The 20,739-nt window shown below is 37.8% G+C and overlaps 1 protein-coding gene across 1 annotated transcript in view; it reads right to left on the bottom strand.

Annotated features, from left to right (window-relative positions):
- Mp (collagen XV/XVIII-type protein multiplexin) overlaps positions 1 to 20,739 on the bottom strand; it is a 339,834-nt gene that overhangs the window by 202,561 nt on the left and 116,534 nt on the right. Inside the window, exon 6 of the mRNA XM_090402408.1 lies at positions 2,440 to 2,559. Coding sequence (XP_090258534.1) covers positions 2,440 to 2,559 — 120 coding nt within the window. The remainder of the gene's footprint in view (positions 1 to 2,439; positions 2,560 to 20,739) is intronic.

Raw genomic sequence — 20,739 nt, 5'->3', positions numbered from 1 at the left:
TCTATTACAACAGCTATTCAATTTAGTCAGAGAATCTTGCAGACTTGTAGCGGATTTATTTAGAAGTATAACATCATCCGCATAAAGCAAAGAGCTGACATTAACATCTCCAATTTTGATATCAGGTTTAATACCACATTCCTTCATAATGTGATCCATATAGATAATGAATAACAGAGGGGATAATGTACATCCTTGTCTCACACCAGATTTAACATTAAACCATCTTCCTGTACTTCCTTCAATTCTAACTGCTGACTCACAACTCAAATAAAGACTAAGTATTGCTTGATATAATGCCCCATTGACACCATATAACTGCAGCGTATTGAATAGCTTCTCTCTTGGCACCTTGTCATATGCCTTTTCCAAATCGACAAAACTTAAATACAGATCTTTGTTATATTCCCATGCTTTCTCGACTATTTGTCTAAAAGTGAAGATCTGATCCTGACAGCCTCTATTTGGCCTGAATCCAGCTTGTTCTTCACCAAGCTTTTCTTCCACAATTCTTCCCATCTATCTAGCTTATTTTAATCCTCTTGCAGGGCTACCACATCTGCACCATTACTAATAATCCTTCCCAGCTTCGCATCATCTGCAAACAACTGAATATCCCCTTGCAATCCATTGACAATGTCACTGATATAAAGGTTAAATAATATAGGTCCCAGTACTGAGCCCTGTGGGACCCCACATAACCCTCTTCCTCCTGGAAACTGCCCCACCATACACAACTCTCTGATACCTATCGGACAGCCAATCCTGAATCCAGTTGACCAATCTGACATCCAGACCCATGTGATGGAACTTAAATATCAGTTTATCATGTGGCACCCTGTCAAATGCCTTCGCTAAGTCTAAGAAAATGGCAGTATATGCCTCTCCCTCATCTAATGCTCTTGTAACTTTATTATAAAAGGCTAGCATATTGCTAAAACAAGAGTGCCCCTTCACAAATCCATGTTGACTCTCACAAATAACATTACCCTCATCTGCCGAAGGTTGTATACATTCCCTCACTACTTTCTCCAAGATCTTAACAACTACTGATGACACACAAACTGGCCTATAATAGACACTTCCAGTCTGCTATCGCCCTTATGCAATGGCACTATCTTACCTTCCCCATTCCATGGGCACCTTTCCCGCAGCTAGACTTTCATTGAAAAGCCAGGTCAAAACACTGCCAGTTCCCTAGCACATTCTCTCAAAACTCGCAGTGAAATACCATCCAGTCCCACAGCTTTTCTGACATCCAGAGTACTCAGTATTTGAAACACACTCTCCTCCTGTACCTCTAAGCCTCGAACCTGCCCTGTCCATCTAGTATTAAAACTGACTCCTCCAGGATGAAATACTTCAATAAAATGTTCATTGAACAATTCCACTATGTCCTCTGCATCAGTCACACTATTCCCATTTTTATCCCACAATATCATTCTTTCACAGTCATTTCTCCTCCTACTGGCCACATAGCTAAAAAATTCCCTAGGATTTTCTTTGGATCTTAGGCCAATCTCCTCTCATATTCCAGTTTCGCCTTCCTTACCATACTAGTAACTCTCCTGGCCTGTGTCTTATATTCTTCATGCATCTTCTCTTCACCTGTCTCCTTATTTCTCTTCCATAGCCTCTTTTTCATATGCAATTCCTGTTTAATATTGTTGTCATCCACTTTACTCCAAATTGTGCCTTCTTCTTCACTCGTGGTATACAACTTATTATTGCTGCTAACAAATATTCTTTCAGAATTTCCCAAGGACTAATGATATCTCAACCTTCCAATTCCTCCCTCCATGAAACTTCCACAAGTTGACATCTTAGACTATTATAACCACCTGCCTTATAATTCCACATACATTCCCGTCTCTTTGATACTCCTGCATGTCTATTCATTTTCCAAGTCAAAACCATATGGTCACTCTCTCCAACTGGTGGGAGAGATGTCATCTCAGTTATTATCAACTCTTCTGATGCTATAACCAAATCCAAAAGTCTTGAACCTCTTGTTCCCTCTGTTACATGTTGCCTAAGACATTTGTCTCTCAAGAATTCTAGAAATTCCATTCCCTTATTGCTACATGCATTTTCCTCTCTGCAATTTATACTACTGTAGTTAAAATCTCCCATAATAATCATTCTTCTTGCACTTGCCAAGCTCAACTGTCTAAACATCTCCTGGTCCCCATCCTCTGTGCTCCTGGGTCTGTAGCAACACCACACTAAATATCCCGTCTTGCTCACCTCTACCTCACACCATATGCTTTCAAAATCATTAGTGTTACTGCTTTCTAAAGCCTCCACTCTTAGAGGACATAGCTCACCACTTATCATAAGCAGTACTACACCACCACGCTTTTGTTTTTATTGTAAAATTTATTGTAAAAAGAAAATTATAAATTAAATAACTGTGAAAATAACACCATTTATTTTTACCATTCCATCATGCTCTCCTGAACCAAAATCAAAAGGACTCCATCCTCCAGAACCTGCTCCTGATCCTCCAAATAGAGACTTGGAAGGTCCTGGTGGTCCAGATGTAACAATGCATTCTCCCTGTATAAAATAAATAAGTAAACAATAAGTAAACAAAAAATTCCTAAAATTCAACAAACTTTAATTAAATGGCAAAACATTCTCCAAAACTTTGAGAATTTACATTTTATATGCAATATAAGAGTGTAATTATTGAAGTTTCAATGAGAGCATAAAGATAAATTATAAAATACCGCAACAACTTAGAATGTATGCTTCTGTGGCCTGGAGTATCATGGAAGTAAATTTGCAAACTAAACTATCAAGTTTGTGGCAATGAACCAGATCAAATTTCATAAGTGAAATAAATTTAATATAGTACCTAAAGTTTTATTAGTTATCTATTACTAGCATTTTCAAAAGTTAGAGTAACATATTATGGATGAACATTTACACTTAAAGCATGTGCAGCAAGTATGTTCAGTGACTACTGCATGCAGAAAAATTGAAGCCATACTTTCAAATCATCTCCTAAAGTGCCAACTCCATATATCCACAGTCAACTTGTTCTTATCACTATCCCTATTGACTGATGAGATTTTAAGTTCAAAAGTGTGTATTTTTTCCTTGTGTCTTTCATTACTGTTATCTCAGACATTTGTCATGTACCTACAGTGATCTCTCAATTATCTGATCATCAAATAACCAAACCGTTAATTAAATGATCCTTGTAGTGGTTAGTGTATTAATGTATTTGACAAATTGAAATTATTAAAATTACATTATAAGGTCCTCAGGTTCAGTTTATACCCAAAAAATTTAAATGCTCAATAATAATCAACTAGTGCATATTGGTCTATTTTAATTCCTTTGTGTTGGCAGCAATAATAAAATCCACTAAATATCATATCAAACTCAATTATCACACACCAAAAACATTAAAAATTGATAGCAGGCATCTATTTATATCTGTTTAATTGGGACCAAAACAATATCACAATATGAGAATTCCATGAGTGGCAAGTAAAGAGGGCAAAGTTGTTGTTTTTAATAAAATTATCTAAATGTTGCTATTTTAATGATGAAGTATATAGATAGTACTCTAATAAAAAATATGTAAAAAAAATTTCATGATTTTTCCAAGAGAACTTCATGATTAGCAAGTAAAGGGGTCCAGTTTTTTGGGCTTTTTATTATTATTATTATTATTTGACACCTCGATGGAGTCCAAGGACTCATTGAGGGAGGGCACCTGCTCTACAACTCTGTCTCCACCATTCAATCACCAACTCACTGCAACTACACCAATGCCATCTACTGCCGACTGCCACTGGTATTTCCACAGACAATCACAAACATCCATGTCCACGGCGGGATTCGAACCCGCAGCCTTTTGGCTGGAGAGTGGATATGCTATCCACTTGCCAACCAGGCTGGCTTTTTTAAAAAAAAATTAATAACAAACATAAAAAGTTTTTATGACTTTCCTTTTTTTAAGACAATATGTATATTTAAAAAAAACTTTAAAACTGTAACAAAAAAATTTAAACGACAGATATCTTTTTTTGGAAACCTGTCCAAAATGAAATATAATTAATACATAAACACAATACATTAAAATTACATTATAAGGTCCTCTTATCTAGTTAACACCCATAAACTTTTCTGTACCGGTACCCCTGATGATGTAAGTCTTACAACTCATGAAACTTGTCAGGTTTTAATTGCTTATCTTTATTAAAACTCTTTATTTACATCATAATGTGGTCTCAATGTGGTGCTTAAGGGTCAAAGCTATATAACTGAGACGTCTACATAGCCTTTAAAGGAATGTGGAGAACAGACCAGGGCTTCTGACCTGATGTCCAATCCTCACCTTCTCGTGGTGCATCCTGTTAGGCATCATCATCGTCGTCATCATCAAATTCCTGATGATGATGATGATGATCCTTATCATTTTTGGTTTTCTATAAACCGAAAATAATAAGGAACCTTCTGGAAGATGTGTGATTGGTGTGTCCAGGAAGGGCAAGCAGTCATTGACTTCTAGTTTCATTGTAAAGTGAATTTTAGGGTGCTGGCTATTTAGATGCACTAAAAATGTATTCAATGTGTCTGGGCCATGTGGCCAAATAGCAAACACATCATCAACATAGCATAGCCAGAGACTAGGTTTGAGAGTGGCTGTGTTGATAACTAGCTTTTCCAGATGTTCTATGTATTTATTTTTGAAAGTTCTCGGTGAGTAGCATATACCTGTTCCCATAATAGTGCTAAACTCATCCGTTTATAAATACGGTGGGCTTTGGCCGAGTGAAACTTGTTCTTAATTTTTATAAAGTTTGCTATCAAATTGGTATTTCAACACCTTTTTAAGAAGGCTAACCTGTTCAAAAATAAATTCTTCCATCAGTGCACTACGTGATTTACTATCTGACATTTAGAACCTGGAGCTATGGGATATTCTGGATAGAATCTCCATCTCTACAGCCAACAAAGAATTTGCTAAAGTTAAAAACCGGCACCAGAAGAAATTTGAAATCCTCCAGTAAAGCAGTGCTACACAGCGGCCGCAATTACATCAAGATGGCATCGTTGTGAACTTATCATCGGTAACCTTAACCAAAGAAGCCATGAGTGAATTAAGTCATGGACACAATTTTGCCGTTACTCCTAAAGAAGTTCCAAAAACCAAAATAATGGCTTCCGTTGAACGGGGATATGCGACCTACCCCAGCAATAGCCAATAATATTAGGTTAGACATGGCCAATATCCTAATCCATTCTAAGCCTCCCAAAAATAATATCCCACATAAGGAAATAATGGCTCTAAAAGAGCTACACAGTAATAACCACATTACAAAAGAAATGCAACTGTAGTAATGGATACAACAGAACATGAAAGCAAAATGCACCTACTTCTCCAAGACCAGTCAACATATCAAATTAGATCGGGATCCCACCAACTCACAAAAGAATAAGGTGTGCAAGTTATTGAACAAAGTTACTTCCTGGCCAAAAGAAACAGTCAACAAACTCAAACCCTTGCACGTTAAAACACCCAGATTATATGGTGCTCCAAAAATTCATAAATAAGGTACACCTTTATGCTCTATTGTAGATAGTATAAACAGTCCTACATACAAACTAGTTAAACATTTAACCAAACTACTAGCCACTTGCACAAACAATTCTCCCTCTTTTGTGAAAAATTCTACCCACCTAAAAAGTATTTTAGAAAACCACACCTTAAATAGTTCAGACCTAATGGTGAGTTTTGATATCACCTCATTATTCACTAATGTACCATTGACTGAAACACTTAACTTACTAAATTCACAATTTCCCACTGATATATTTCAGCTATTTAAATTCACAGTACAGGCAGGTAATTTTACATGGAAAGGGAAAATATACAAACAATTAGATGGGACAGCTATAGGTTCTCCCCTTTCTCCCCTCCTTAGCAAACTTCTACATAGAACATCTGGAAAAGCTAGCTATCAACACAGCCATCAAGCCTAGTATCTGTCTATGCTATGTTGATGATGTGTTTGCTATTTGGCCACATGACCCAGACACGTTGAATACATTTTTAGTGCAGCTAAATACCAGCATCCTAAAATCCACTTTACAATGGAACTAGAAGCCAATGACTGCCTGCCCTTCCTGGACACACTGATCACACGTGTTCCAGAAGGTTCCTTATCATTTTTGGTTTATAGAAAACCAACACATACAGGGAGATATTTACACAAACAATCACACCACCACCACCACCCTTCTCAACAATATGGTATCTTAAAAACACTAACCCATAGAGCTAGAGCAATCTGTTCCAATGACATTGCTCTCACTACTGAACTTTCTCATCTGCGTCACACCTTCCCTAACCAATTGCTATAGTCCCCATAAGATAGATAAAATACTAAATGCTACAGAAATCCCCCCACTATCTACCACAGAAGACTACAACAAAACTATCACCATCCCATACATTAAAGGCACATCTGAAAAGATATCTAGGGTGCTTAACAAACACCAACTGCGCACTGCATTTAAACCTTATGTGAAATTGGCAACTCGCATCCATTCACCTAAGGACAGATTCACTCCTTTATCACATCCAGGAGTCTATGGAGTGCCCTGTTCATGTCATCGAGCCTACTACGGACAGACAGGAAGATCATCTGCCTCGGTGAACACAAAAAATATATCTGGCACTTTCGCTATAGCAAGTTGGGTCTAGCAGACCATGCTTTGGATACTCCGGCACACAGGATCAATTGAAAAAAAACAAACAAAAGTACTGTACAGAAGCTTCTGCAAGTCAGAGAGGTTGTTCCTGAAATCAACAGAAGCCTTAAAACATACTCCGAACCTTAACAAGTATGGCTGTATAAATCTACCAAAGATTTGGGAGACAGTCATCCAAAGACCAAATTAATATTTATTTATTTATATTTTTATTTTATTTATTTTATTTTTTTTCAAAACTTTGGACTACTATTTTTCAAAACTTTCAAAGACTACTATTTGGACTACTATTTTTTGAAAACTTTGGGCTACTGTTTTTTAAATTTTTTTTTAAACTAAGATGGCGCCTTATTAGGACTTTAGTCTTGTGTTGCATGCTGCAATTACTTATAGTAGCCCCCACTGTTATGCCGGATTGTGGTTGTCTTGCATTTGTAACAAACTTTGTTTGTGTGCTCTGAAGATGCTGGATATTGCCAGCATCTTCAGAATAATACCAGCGAAATATTAGCTTTTAAGTTAATAAATGGTTATTTTCTTATCAATCTGTGTTTGCATCAATACCGTTTAAATCCAATTCAACAAGATATTAGGCTTAATACCACTTTCTTTCATAATGTGATCCATGTAGATAATGAATAACAGAGGGGATAATGTACATCCTTGTCTGACACGAGATTTAACATTAAACCACTTTCCTGTACTTCCTTCAATTCTAACTACTGACTTACAACCCAAATAAAGACTACGTATTGCTTGATATAATGCCCCATTGACATCATATAACTGTAGTGTTTCAAATAGCTTCTCTCTCTTGCCACCTTGTCATATGCCTTCTACAGATATACAAATTTAAATACATATCTTTGTTATTATTATTATTATTATTACAGGCAACTCTAAGAAGTTGACACACTCATCGAGGGAGGCCCTAACATCATGTCAAGAACACTATTCGACATTCACACAGTATCTATCATACCTCGCCTTGAACTCATTCACAGTCATGGCACCCACAACAGACTCTGGCAGCTTATTCCACACATTCACCAGTCTCCAAGTAAAAACCTAGCTCTAACACAGTTGCTAACCACATTCTTGCCCAGCTTCCATGTATAGCCCCCTAGTCCTCCCACCACCAGTGCTATTCTCAAAAATATCTTCTGAATTAATCTTATAGAAACCCTTCAGTAATTTGAATGTCTCAATCATATCACCCCTTTTCCACCTATCAACCAATTTCTGCAACCCACAAATCTTCAACCTGTTCTCATAAGGTTCATTCCATAGACCTGCTATCATTCCCATCATTTCTCAACTATCTCTCGTAAAGTGAAAATATGATCCTGACAGCCTCTATTTGGCCTGAATCCAGCTTTTCTTCACCAAGCTTCTCTTCCACAATCGTTCTCAACCATTTCTCAAGTATACTTGCATATATCTTACCAGGAACACTCAGTAGAGAAATACTTCGGTAATTTTCACATTCAGTTTTATTTCCCGTTTTATATATGGGTACTATGAGAGCTCTACTCCAATCATCCGGAATTCGTCCCTTCTGGTTGAATATCATCTACATCTGATGCCTTTCCACATCTCAGGCTTTTGATGGCTTTTTCTACTTCAAGTATGGATATGTATTCGTGACTGCATGCCTGGTCAGTATTTTTTGCCACTGTACTGTCATCACTGCTTGTTTCAATTAGCAGTTTTTCAAAGTAATTACTCCCTACTTCAAGGATATCTTTTTCACTAGTTTCATTGTCACCGTTTATCATCTCTAATTCCTTTTACAGCACTCTTTCCTCCATTTCTGAGCTTCTTCAACAACTTCCAGAATATCTTGCCACCTTCTTGATATTTATTTTCTATGTTCTTACTAAAGTCCTCCCATGACTTCTGTTTAGCTAGTTTTACACAGTATTTAGCTTTCTTATATTTATTTAAGTTGCAGCACATGGGTCTGGATGTCAGATTGGTCAAATGGATTCAAGATTGGCTGTCTGATAGATATCAGAGAGTTGTGTATGGTGGAGCAGTTTAAAAAGCAGAGGGTTACAAGTGGGGTCCCACAGGGCTCAGTACTGGGACCAATATATTGTTTAACCTTTATATCAATGACATTGTCAGTGGATTGCAAGGGGATATTCAGTTGTTTGCAGATGATGCAAAGCTGGAAGGATTATTAGTAATAGTGCAGATGTGGCAGCCCTGCAAGAGGATTTGAATAAGCTAGATAGATGGGCAAATGCATGGGGGTCGGTTTAATGCAGCAAAATGTAAGGTCTTCAGATTTGGGACACATTGATGGGACGCTGCATACTCTATGGGAGGAGTTAAACTGGAGGAAGTAGGGGAGACAAGAGATCAGAGGTTGATGATTGATAGAAACCTGAAATTTAGGGGACATATTGCAAAGGTAGTGAAGGTAACGCAGAGGATTGCTGCAATAATGAGAAGGACACTGACCTGCAGAGATAAAACAGTTATCATTCTGTTGTATAAGACCCTGATCAGACCACACTTGGACTATTGTTCTCAGATTTCGTCCCCAGCATTTGAAGGGGATAAATTAACTGTGGAAAGGGGATAACAAAGATGGTTTCGGGACTGTACAATGATAGTTATGAGGATTGGCTGAGGAAATGTGGATTGCAGAGTTTGGTGGATAGAAGAAGGAGAGGTGATATGATTGAGACTTTTAAACTGTTGAGAGGTGGTTACAGGGTTGACACTGGGGAGTTCTTTCACTTGGTTGAACAGCGGGAAGGAGTGATGACAAGAGGTCATCCCTGGAAGTTACGAAAGGAAACTGTGAGCAAGAGGGTGAGGAGTGGTTTCTTTGCATGGTGGGTGGTTGAACCATGAAATGCAATGCTTGTTGGAGTGGTGAGAGCGAGAACGGTCAATGAGTTCAAGGAGTGGTATGATAGACTTTGTGTTTCTTAGGGGGGGGGACCTCCCCTCGATGAGTCTTGATAGACTTTGTGTTTTTCAGGAAGGACCTCCCACGAATAGTCTTTTGACTCCATTGAAACCTGAATAATAATAAAAAAAATAATAATTTGTCTCCGTATTCTCGAAGAGCACAAGCCGACTTATTTGCCAGGAACTTTTGATATGTTTTCTTCTTTTCTTTCACTGCCTCTTTAACTTCCTGTGTCCACCATGTAGTTCTGATTTTTCTATCCTTACAGACAACCTCACCACATGTTTCTCTAGCTGAATCACGCAGTGTTTTCTTCACAGCTTGCCATTGAAGCTCCAAGGTTTGATTCCCGTTCTCAAACTCTCATTTTTTCTTCAATCATGTTTGTATATTTTAGTCTACAGTTCACATCTGAGAACTGCTCCACTTTTATTCGCTTTAAAACTTTTATATATGTTCTTCTTTTAAAATGAAATTCAATTTTATCCTGGTCAAGACTAAATGGTGATCACTTCGAATTTCAAATTCTCTGTACACTCTGGTGTCCTGCACCAGGGAGAAAACATCACTATCAACAATAACATAGTCAATGAGACTTTTCTTGTTCCATGCCTCTTCTTTCCATGTGAATTTGTGCGCATTTTTATGCTGGAACATTCATGTCCTGAGCAGAAATCCAACAGGTATTTTCCATTATTATTAGCTTTGCTCTTTTCTCCAAATTTTCCCAATATATTTTTGTATGTCTGATCATTTCCTACTCTGCTATTTAGATCGCCAACAAGGACCAACTTTTCTTTTTCACTGTGTCAGTTGCTTTCTCTAAACCCTCAAAAAATTCCTTCACTTCTACTTTACTAGAGCCTTCTGTGGGACTATAGGCACAAATAAGTCTCATTGTCCAGTTCCCCTTTCTCATTTTTGCCCAAATCATCACTCTATTTGAGACCGCATGCCATTCAAGAAGAGTAGCCTCGTATTTAGTGTTGAATACTATGGCTATTCCTTCTTTTCCTTGATTGTCATTGCCTGAATATAACATTTTGTATTTATTGCTCAGAAAGATCTCACCAGTTTTTGCCTTTTTTGTTTCAGTCATCACTATTATGTCAATGTGGTACTTTTCCAGTTCTTCAGCTAGCTTCATTTCTTTACCATTCAGGCTTCTTACGTTGATGGTTCTGATCTTGAACTCTAGTGATGTTGAGTTGGGGTGGGTTTTAGGATTTGTTCCAGTAGCTGACTTTTCGCTGTTTGCCCTGGTTCCCTGGCGAAAACAATGGGGGCCTTGTTTAACTTGGTGACACCCCAACCGGCATGAATTTCTGTCATGTTGTACCATCATTTTTAATTTTGGTTTAATAGAATAAGAATACAATTTGGGCGGCTACATCCAAAATTTCCAGCCCATCCTCATTCGTTCAGTATCCAGGTAGATACCTAACAGGGTGCACCACGAGAAGGTGAGGATTGAGCATTAGGTCAGAAGCCCTGATCGGTTCTCTGCATTCCTTTAAAGGCTATGTGGAGTTCTCTTCTCAGATATATAGTGTTGACCCTTAAGCACCCCCCACCCTTTTAGATATCTACCTGGATACTGAACAAACAAGGAAGGCTGGCAATTTGGGATTTAGCCGACCAAATTGTATTCTTATTGGCTTAAACCAAAAATAAAAATGATGGTACAACATGACAGAAATTCATGCCGGTTGGTGTGTCACCCAGTTAAAAAGGCCCACTGTTTTTGCCAGGGAACCAGGGCAAACAGTGAAAAGTCAGCTACTGGAACAAATCCTAAAACTCACCCCAACTCAACATCACCAGAGTTCAAGATCGGAACCATCAAAGTAAAAAGCCTGAATGGTAAAGAAATGGAGCTAGCTGAGGAACTGGAAAAGTACCACATTGACATAATAGTGATGACTGAAACAAAAAAGGCAAAAACTGGTAAGATATTTCTGAGTAATAAATACAAAATGTTATATTCAGGCAATGAAAATCAAGGAAAAGAAGGAGTAGCCATAGTATTCAACACTAAATACGAGGCTAATCTTCTTGAATGGCATGCAGTCTCAAGTAGAGTGATGTGGGCAAAAATAAGAATGGAGAACTGGACAATGAGACTTATTTGTGCCTATGGTCCCACAGAAGGTTCTACTAAGGTAGAAATGAAGGAATTTTTTGAGGCTTTAGAGAAAGCAACTGACACAATGAAAAAGAAAAGTTGGTCCTTGTTGGGGATCTAAATAGCAGATTAGGAAATGATCAGACATACAAAAATATATTGGGAAAATTTGGAGAAAAGAGCAAAGCTAATAATAATGGAAAATACTTGTTGGATTTCTGCTCAGGACATGAATGTTCCAGCATAAAAATGTGCACAAATTCACATGGAGAGAAGAGGCATGGAACAAGAAAAGTCTCATTGATTATGTCATTGTTGATAGTGATGCTCTCTCCCTTGTGCAGGATACCAGAGTGTACAGAGAATTTGATATTCGAAGTGATCGCCATTTACTCTTGACCAGGATAAAATTGAATTTCATTTTAAAAGAAGATCAAATATACAAACATGAATGTTTGTATATAAAATATACAAACATGATTGAAGAAAAAATGAAAGAGTTTGAGAACAGGAATCAAACCTTGGAGCTTCAATGGCAAGCTGTGAAGAAAACACTGCGTGATTCAGCTAGAGAAACATGTGGTGAGGTTGTTTGTAAGGATAGAAAAACCAGAAATCCATGGTGGACACAGGAAGTTAAAGAGGCAGTGAAAGAAAAGAAGAAAGCATATCAAAAGTTCCTGGCAAATAAGTCAGCTTGTGCTCTTAGAGAATACAGAGACAAATATAAGAAAGCTAAACACTGTGTAAAACACTAGCTAAACAGAAGTCACGGGAGGACTTTAGTAAGAACATAGAAAATAAATATCAAGAAGGTGGCAAGATATTCTGGAGATTGTTGAAGAAGCTCATAAATGGAGGATAGAGTGCTGTAAAAGGAATTAGAGATGATAAAAGTGACAACGAAACTGGTGAAAAAGATATCCTTGAAGTAGGGAGTAATTACTTATTATAGATGTTAAAGATACCAAGCTATTTTAAACCTGGTTTTACTCCATTTCCCAAGTAAGCAAACAGACAAACATGTCAAGTTTGCACCTGCAAGTGTTGCAAGTCTAACTGACCCTGCACGTAGTGCAAGACCAAGGCACACCGTAAAAGTAGAATAAGCTCTGATCACTAATCTTAATATTTACCCTTAATGCAAAGCACATCTCCTGGAGGAGATGTATGATGCTTTGTATTAAAATCAAGGGGCCACTACCCAGACCAGTTTCGGTTATCTTTAACATTTATTATACCCAAGGTAAAATACTTTCTACATTTATATCTCCTCCTGAGATTTTTATTTAATAAGGTTAAAACACCTTATGGTAACTTGTTCTGGTAAAATACTCATGAGCTCAGTATTACTAAAATCTTGGTATTTCTAGCCTGGCTCCTACTGATGAGACCTCAATAAAGGTCGAAACCGGTCTGGGCAGTGGCCCCTTGCCTTTAATACAAAGCATCATACATCTCCTCTAGGAGATGTGCTTTGCATTAAGGGTAAATATTAAGATTAGTAATCAGAGCTTATTCTACTTTTACCATGAGTTGCCTTGATCTTGCACTACGTGCAGGGCCAGCTAGACTTGCAACACTTGCAGGCGCAAACTTGACTTGTTTGTCTGTTTGCTTACTTGGGAAATGGAGTAAAACCAGGTTTAAAATAGCTTGGTATCTTTAACATTTATTATACCCAAGGTAAAATACTTTCTATACTTATAGATTTGTGGAAAGGTACCAAGTCCCTACACCGCACCAAAACCTGGTTCGAGCGGAAATTCAAGGAAGCATGTGAAATGCTCAAACATGATCCAAATCTGAATAAAAATGATGGTCTAACCATTCCAAGAATGTGGAGGACCCATCTGCAATCTTCATAGAAAACCACGAAGATAAATCTCAATACAAGAAGACTTGGTGAAGTGTCCCCCCCCCCCCGAACATTCAATAGCAACCTGTACTGTATAAATCCAAAAGACAATCGTAATATAACAATATAAACCGTATAATTCCAGAAGAATCCTAGTACGTGAGGACTTTAGTATTGTTTATAGTAGTTTTTATTGGTATTTTTTTTTTTAATCACTAGAGGGCAGGATAAGAAAAAAAGATTAGTTAACAACATAGATGTAATTTACCTGTATAGAGTGCAACAGCATGTAGCTTGGTTCTTATACACATGTATCCTTTTGATGATGACCTCAATACAGGGGTTGAAACATCAAGTTATTATTTAATTATTAATCAGTAAAATAATCTTTTCAACACGTGTGTTTTGTGTCCCTAAATTCATAAATATGAATGCTGATCACCGTGTAACCTTAAAAGAAAGAATACTTAGTGTTTATTTGAGTTGTAAGTCAGCAGTTAGAATTAGAATTAGAAAGGAAGTACAGGAAGGTGTTTTATGTTAAATCTGGTGTCAGACAAGGATGTACATTATCTCATGTGTTATTCATTATCTACATGGATCACATTATGAAGGAAAGTGGTATTAAACCTAATATCAAAATTGAAGATGTTAATCTCAGCTCTTTGCTTTATGCAGATGATGTTATACTTCAAAATAAATCCGTTACAAGCTGCAAGATTCCTTGACTAAATTGAATAACTGTTGTAATAGAGATGGTATGAAGATCAGCAATAACAAGACAAAGACAATGAAAACAGGCAGAAACATTGTAAATGGAGAATCTATAGAACAAATAAAATATTTCAGCTACTTAGGCATGATTTTTAGTAAAGATAGTAAATTAAATATGGAAATAGACAACAGAATGAACAAAGCTGGTATGGTAGGAAGTCAAGTGAATAAATTTATATGGAATAAGAGAGAAATTAGTCAAAACACTAAATTAGCTGCATACAAGACAGTGTTCAAACCAATTTTAACTTATCGATCTGAGAGCTGGGTCAGAAGCAAAAAAACTGACCGAAGACCAGAGACTCATATCTGCAGTCCTGAAAAAGATTAGGGGCATGAACAGATGGCATCAATCGCAATATCATATTAAAAACGATGATATTAGGAAAGAACCTGACATTGCCAGCATCCAGGAATGTGTTAGCAGAGCTAATCTCAGGTCACTTAAACAGAATGGGAGAGGAAAGATTAGCAAAACAAATGTTCTTTGCCAGGTTGGCAGGAAAAAGACCCAGAGGAAGACTAAGATATAGATGGATTGATACAGTAAAAAGTGCCTTAGAAGACAGAAATATAAGATCTGATAATATTGGAGTCTTGACAGGTAACAGACTGATTTGGAGGAAAATTGTAGATAGAAAGTTAGTAATGATGTATATTTTTCATGTAGTACTATCATATCCTGTACACCCCTTGAGGGTATATACCAGGAATTTGATGATGATGATGATGTGGTCTCAATACTGAAAACTACCCAGAAAACTGCTAAACCACAGAAACTTACAATTGCAACACAATGTTTATTTATTTTAATAATAAACAAACTTGAAAATAATAAAAAAAATTAATGAAATAATGTCTCCTTGGGCAACCTATTCTAAAACACATCTATAGGATCATTGTTCATTAACTCAATAAACTGTGCTCGCCTTTGGTGAGACAGGTGGGAATGTTCTCTATTAGAGAAAGTCAATTTTTTTACTGAATAAAGTTCAGTTATTTTCATGATTGCTTGGGGATCAGAGTTGCTCTGCTTATTTTTGGAGGGAGAAAGTCAGGGAACTTTTCCACTCTACTTGATGTTGTTGCTGGTGTGTGACCAATAATAAAAAATTGTTGATTGCCTGATGTGGAGGAGTAAATTCTTAACATTCTTCCGAACATGGAGAGGCATGAAAGATATTCTTCTTTAAAGGATCAACCTTTACTAATTTCAATTTTGATATCTCATTCAGGATAAAACCATATGGCTCAATTCTCTAACACAATTTCTTCATTGATGTTGAGAATTGCTTCTTCAAAGAGGTATATGGAATGAAAGTGATCAAGCTACTTCACACTGTCCAATGTCACCCTAAGGCTGAGATTTGCTCCAAGCTGGGCCACATCTTCAGTTTATTTTTGTTGTGGTTCATGGATTTGAACCTTTCAAAGTTGGGTACAATTCAGTGCTACAATTTTTTCCATGCTGCCAGTAACAATTTCTGGTGCACACATATATTCTTGTGTGCCAAATCAAGTATCTGAGTCACCAATGATCTAGCGCAAATTGTTCACATGTCTCTACCAGAGTATCAGATAACTCTAACCACTCTCCAAAATTTGAGATATCTTTCTTACTAGTGATCCTTCTACACTGTGGATGTTAGTTGTCCTCAACGTACATGTATATTAAAATACCAAATAACCCTAACCACTCTCCAACAACTCGTATTATTCTCGCTAGTGAACCTTCTAAGTATACTGTGGATCTGTCTGTCTTCTAAGCAATTCAGATCGCAATTTAGTGCTAGTTTTTTTTCCTATGACGCAGCATTCACAAAGGACAGTCTTCATGATTTCTATGCCCCATTTTATTGGTTTCTGATTATTATTTTCAGTTTTTTTATCCAAACATTTGTACAATACTGAACATATCAATGAAATAGTTTTTAACAACTGTAAACTGTAGTTTTACAGTTTTAAGGAAATTACAACATAGACTAATATTAACTAAAATAAATTTAATTAATACTTCCAATATTTCAGCAAAGTCAAATTACCATCATCAGGGAACAAAATATAAGTTCTAATCACCATTTTCTGGTAGCTCACAAAGAACTCAAGAAGAAATTATGTTTTAATATGACTAGTTTTGTAAAAAAACTTTGTTTCACTTCGTCAGGAAATAGCACAAATCAATGAAAAAACTACAAGCAAAATAATAACAGTTAACATTTCTAGTGAAAAATTTGTCTAAAAATTGAGACATAAGCAGAAGAATTCATCATAAAATATTAATACCAGAATCACTTACATTTAATATTTTTCTTTGTAAAATTATTGGCTAAGTTAGCCATTGTCAATACAGTTATAGGAAAACTCTAAAAAGAACAACAATTTAATTGAAAGCACATGATATTACGTGAACAATAGCTGCAGGAGAATGGGGGGGGGTGGGGGGGGGGGGGGGTGGGGGGGGGGGGGGGTGGGGGGGGGGGGGGGTGGGGGGGGGGGGGGGTGGGGGGGGGGGGGGGTGGGGGGGGGGGGGGGTGGGGGGGGGGGGGGGTGGGGGGGGGGGGGGGTGGGGGGGGGGGGGGGTGGGGGGGGGGGGGGGTGGGGGGGGGGGGGGGTGGGGGGGGGGGGGGGTGGGGGGGGGGGGGGGTGGGGGGGGGGGGGGGTGGGGGGGGGGGGGGGTGGGGGGGGGGGGGGGTGGGGGGGGGGGGGGGTGGGGGGGGGGGGGGGTGGGGGGGGGGGGGGGTGGGGGGGGGGGGGGGTGGGGGGGGGGGGGGGTGGGGGGGGGGGGGGGTGGGGGGGGGGGGGGGTGGGGGGGGGGGGGGGTGGGGGGGGGGGGGGGTGGGGGGGGGGGGGGGTGGGGGGGGGGGGGGGTGGGGGGGGGGGGGGGTGGGGGGGGGGGGGGGTGGGGGGGGGGGGGGGTGGGGGGGGGATGTTTTGGCAATTGGAAAATTAAGGGATCTGCACTATGAATTGTTGGAACATCCACCCTATTCCCCAGATTTGGCTCCCTCTAACTTCTATCTCTTTCCAAAACTAAAACTCTTTCTTGCTGGTCAGCATTTTTCTTCGAATCAAGAGGTGATTGCAGCTGTAGAGGGGATATTTTGCATATCTTACTGAGAACCACTACAGGGATGGGATAATGGTGCTGTAGTATTGCTGGAATAAATGTATTAGTCTTAAGGGAGATTATGTTGAAAAATAAAAATAATTTTGAAATTATAAATTCGTTTTTTCATTGTTAGGCCGAGAACTTTTCAGACCACCCTCGTATATATATTATTATTATTAATATCTGACCTCCATGGAGTCAAAGGACTCATCAGGAGATCTATGCTCTCTCATACAAAAACAACAACAAATCATCAAATCGTTCCTTAAACTCATTCACAGTTTCTGCACTTTCAGGCAATGCATTCCACTCACCAATCCCTATTCCACTCACCAATCCCTCTATGCAAAGACCATACTTCTCATTCTCCCTACTCAAATCCTCTTTATACAGTTTCCAAGTGGCCCCTAGTTCTACCCTCTACACTATGAAAAATTTACTCTACGTTAATTTGGTAACAATCTTTCACCAACTTATGTCTCAATTATATCCCCTCTTCTTCTATTCACAAGACTGTAAGTTGCATCCCCTTAATCTCTTCTCGTATCTGACATTCTATACTCTTCCCGACATCAACTTAGTAAACCGCCTCTGGACCCTCTCCAATATATCCTCATCTCATCCTCCCCTCCCCCCCCCCCCCAAGAAACCAGGCAACCAAATCTGTGCACAGTAGTCCATATGTAGTCTGATCAAAGCCTTATATAAGGTAACCATAACCTCTTAGCTTTTGCTTTTCAATGTCCTCCACATTATTGCCATAATTTGTTGGGCTGTTCTTAGAAATGTGATCCCTAAACTTGAAGTCTCTGTCCACTATCACTCCCAGATCTCTCATCTCCACCACCTTCAAAATTTCTCCATTTATTGTATACTCTGAATCCCAATCTTGCCTGCGAAATTTCAAGACCTCGCAAAGAGCGACATTAAACTAATATCTCCATTCTTTTGCCCGCTCACATGGTCTATTCAGATCCTCCTGCAAGGTCGCAACATTGGCTCTACTTCTCATACCTCTCTACTTTGCATCAACAACAAACAGCTGCACATCTCCATTTAAACCAGGTCCCAATGTCAAATTTACTGATTTTATTTTTCAAATTTGATCAAATTTACTGTTTGTATTTCTGTATGTATATACATACAGAAATACAAACAGAAAGCAGAAGTATGCATAACAATAATATGCAGCAGCATAACAACATAAGTTGCAGCATGCTATAGCATTACTATTCTTGTCTGTTTGATCCTGGGGTGATCTGGGGTGAGAAGCAGAGGGAAAAAATAAAAATTTTAAAATTAAAAAAAAATTAAATAAAACTGAAATACATTTGTAAATAAATATAAACTATATATAGTATGCAGAGCTACATCAATAACTATTGTTTTTTGTCTCAAGAACAGACCAAACACAAAAAACAAAATATCCTTTCTCAGTGCTGTTTCACTCCATTAAAAAAAATCTCAAAGGACTCAACCCAATAGCTATTGTTATAGGTCTATGTATATATAACGCTATACATATCCTTGTGGATATGTATAGCGTTATGCGCCTTAATGCATAACATTATACATATCAGCAAGGAGATGTGTTTTGCATTATGGGAGAGACTGAGATAGGAGTGTTGCGAGCTTGCTCCACCTTTGCAACGAGTGCCTGGTGTTGTACACCTTACCTCAGTCCTGAAGATACTTTCAGGTGCAAACTTTGTTTGCTGACACTTGGTTAAAGGATTAAACTAAATTTATTATAGTCTAACCAAGTGAAAAATAAACTTTGAACATCAATCGTTATATAGTTCTATTGCATTTACGTTTTTATTGTCGCAGTCCTTCAAGAGAATCTGTAAATCGTCACAAATTTTTCGTAAATCTTCGTTATTAATTTGTAGTAATTTATACAAGAAATTGAAATTATCATATCTTTTAGTTGTTCAAAACGTTCTATTAACGAACACATTGCAACGTCTAGAAGTGTATAAAACACATTCACTCTAAATTTATCTTCTGGCGATTGTGACGTTTCGTCATGATGCTCGTAGTCAAATTGTCGTGTCTTCTTTCGTCGTCAAACTTCCGTACCAGTTTTAAATTCTTGTTCTCCATCCACCTCTTCACTCAGTTATTTTGCCGTTTTTAGAACTTCTTTAAAATTTGTATCTGATCGATACTCTTGTAAGAATATTTTTAAGTTTTCGATAGATTCTAAAGGAAGTGTAATGTTCATATTTTTGTCTTGAATCACTTTACTCACAGGGTTTATTCTGTTAAGTAAATCATACCAAGTTATAAGAGAGCAAATACATTTGTAGTCCTTTATTTTAGCACATAATGTTTGTGCTTCATGCTGAGTTTCTTTATTAAAATTTTCATTATTTAAAATTTCAAAAAGTGCATCATAAATTTCTCCTAACTGATATCGTAGAGGGCGGATTGCATTAATTTTACTATCCCATCGCGTTTCTGATGGCTGTTTCAATGTTAATTTTTTTTACGAACTTTAAAAGGATTGCCCAACGTCTGTAAGAGAATGAAAAGAATTGTATATTTCTTGAATAATTGCAAAGAAACTAATTGCATCTGCATTCACTTTGGCTGCATCGTTAATGATTAAATTTACAGTATGAGCAGCACATAACACGTAAAAAGTTAGAGGATTTTTGTTCAAAAGCAAATTTTAGAGCCCATATTTGCCCCATTGTCATACCCTTGACCTCGCATATCTTCAATGGGAATGTTCCATTTTTCCAGTTGTTCCATTATTGTTGCACATAAACCACGTCCTGTGGAATCTGATATATCTGCAAAACCTAAAACGTTTTCCCTGATCTTGACAATTCCATTGTCACAGGAAACAAAGCGAATAATAATGGTCATTTGTTCTGTTTTACTTGCATCAGGTGTGCAGTCTAAAAATATGGAATAATATTTAGATTTTAGAATTGATAATAAAATTGTATCCCTGATTGCGTTACTTAAAGTTTCCAATATTTCATTTTGACTCTCTTTACTCAAATAGTGTACTCTATTGTTTCGTGGTAGGGCCCTTTCGACATGATTTTCCATAACAGGATCAAATTTCCCAAACAGTTCGACTAATTTTAAAAAATTGCCGTTATTTCTTTCATATAATTTATCAGATGATCCGCGAAAAGCTAAATTTCGGCTACCAAGGAATTTTATAATTTCAATCAAGCGTTCTAAAACCT

The sequence above is a fragment of the Typopeltis vanoorti genome, chromosome 2 (assembly GCF_054136105.1).
Source record: "Typopeltis vanoorti isolate ZY-2024b chromosome 2, IOZ_Tvanoo_1.0, whole genome shotgun sequence".
NCBI classification, from domain to species: Eukaryota; Metazoa; Arthropoda; class Arachnida; order Uropygi; family Thelyphonidae; genus Typopeltis; species Typopeltis vanoorti.
Note: the sequence above shows the minus strand (reverse complement) of the source record. Positions and strands in the feature narration are given on the sequence as shown.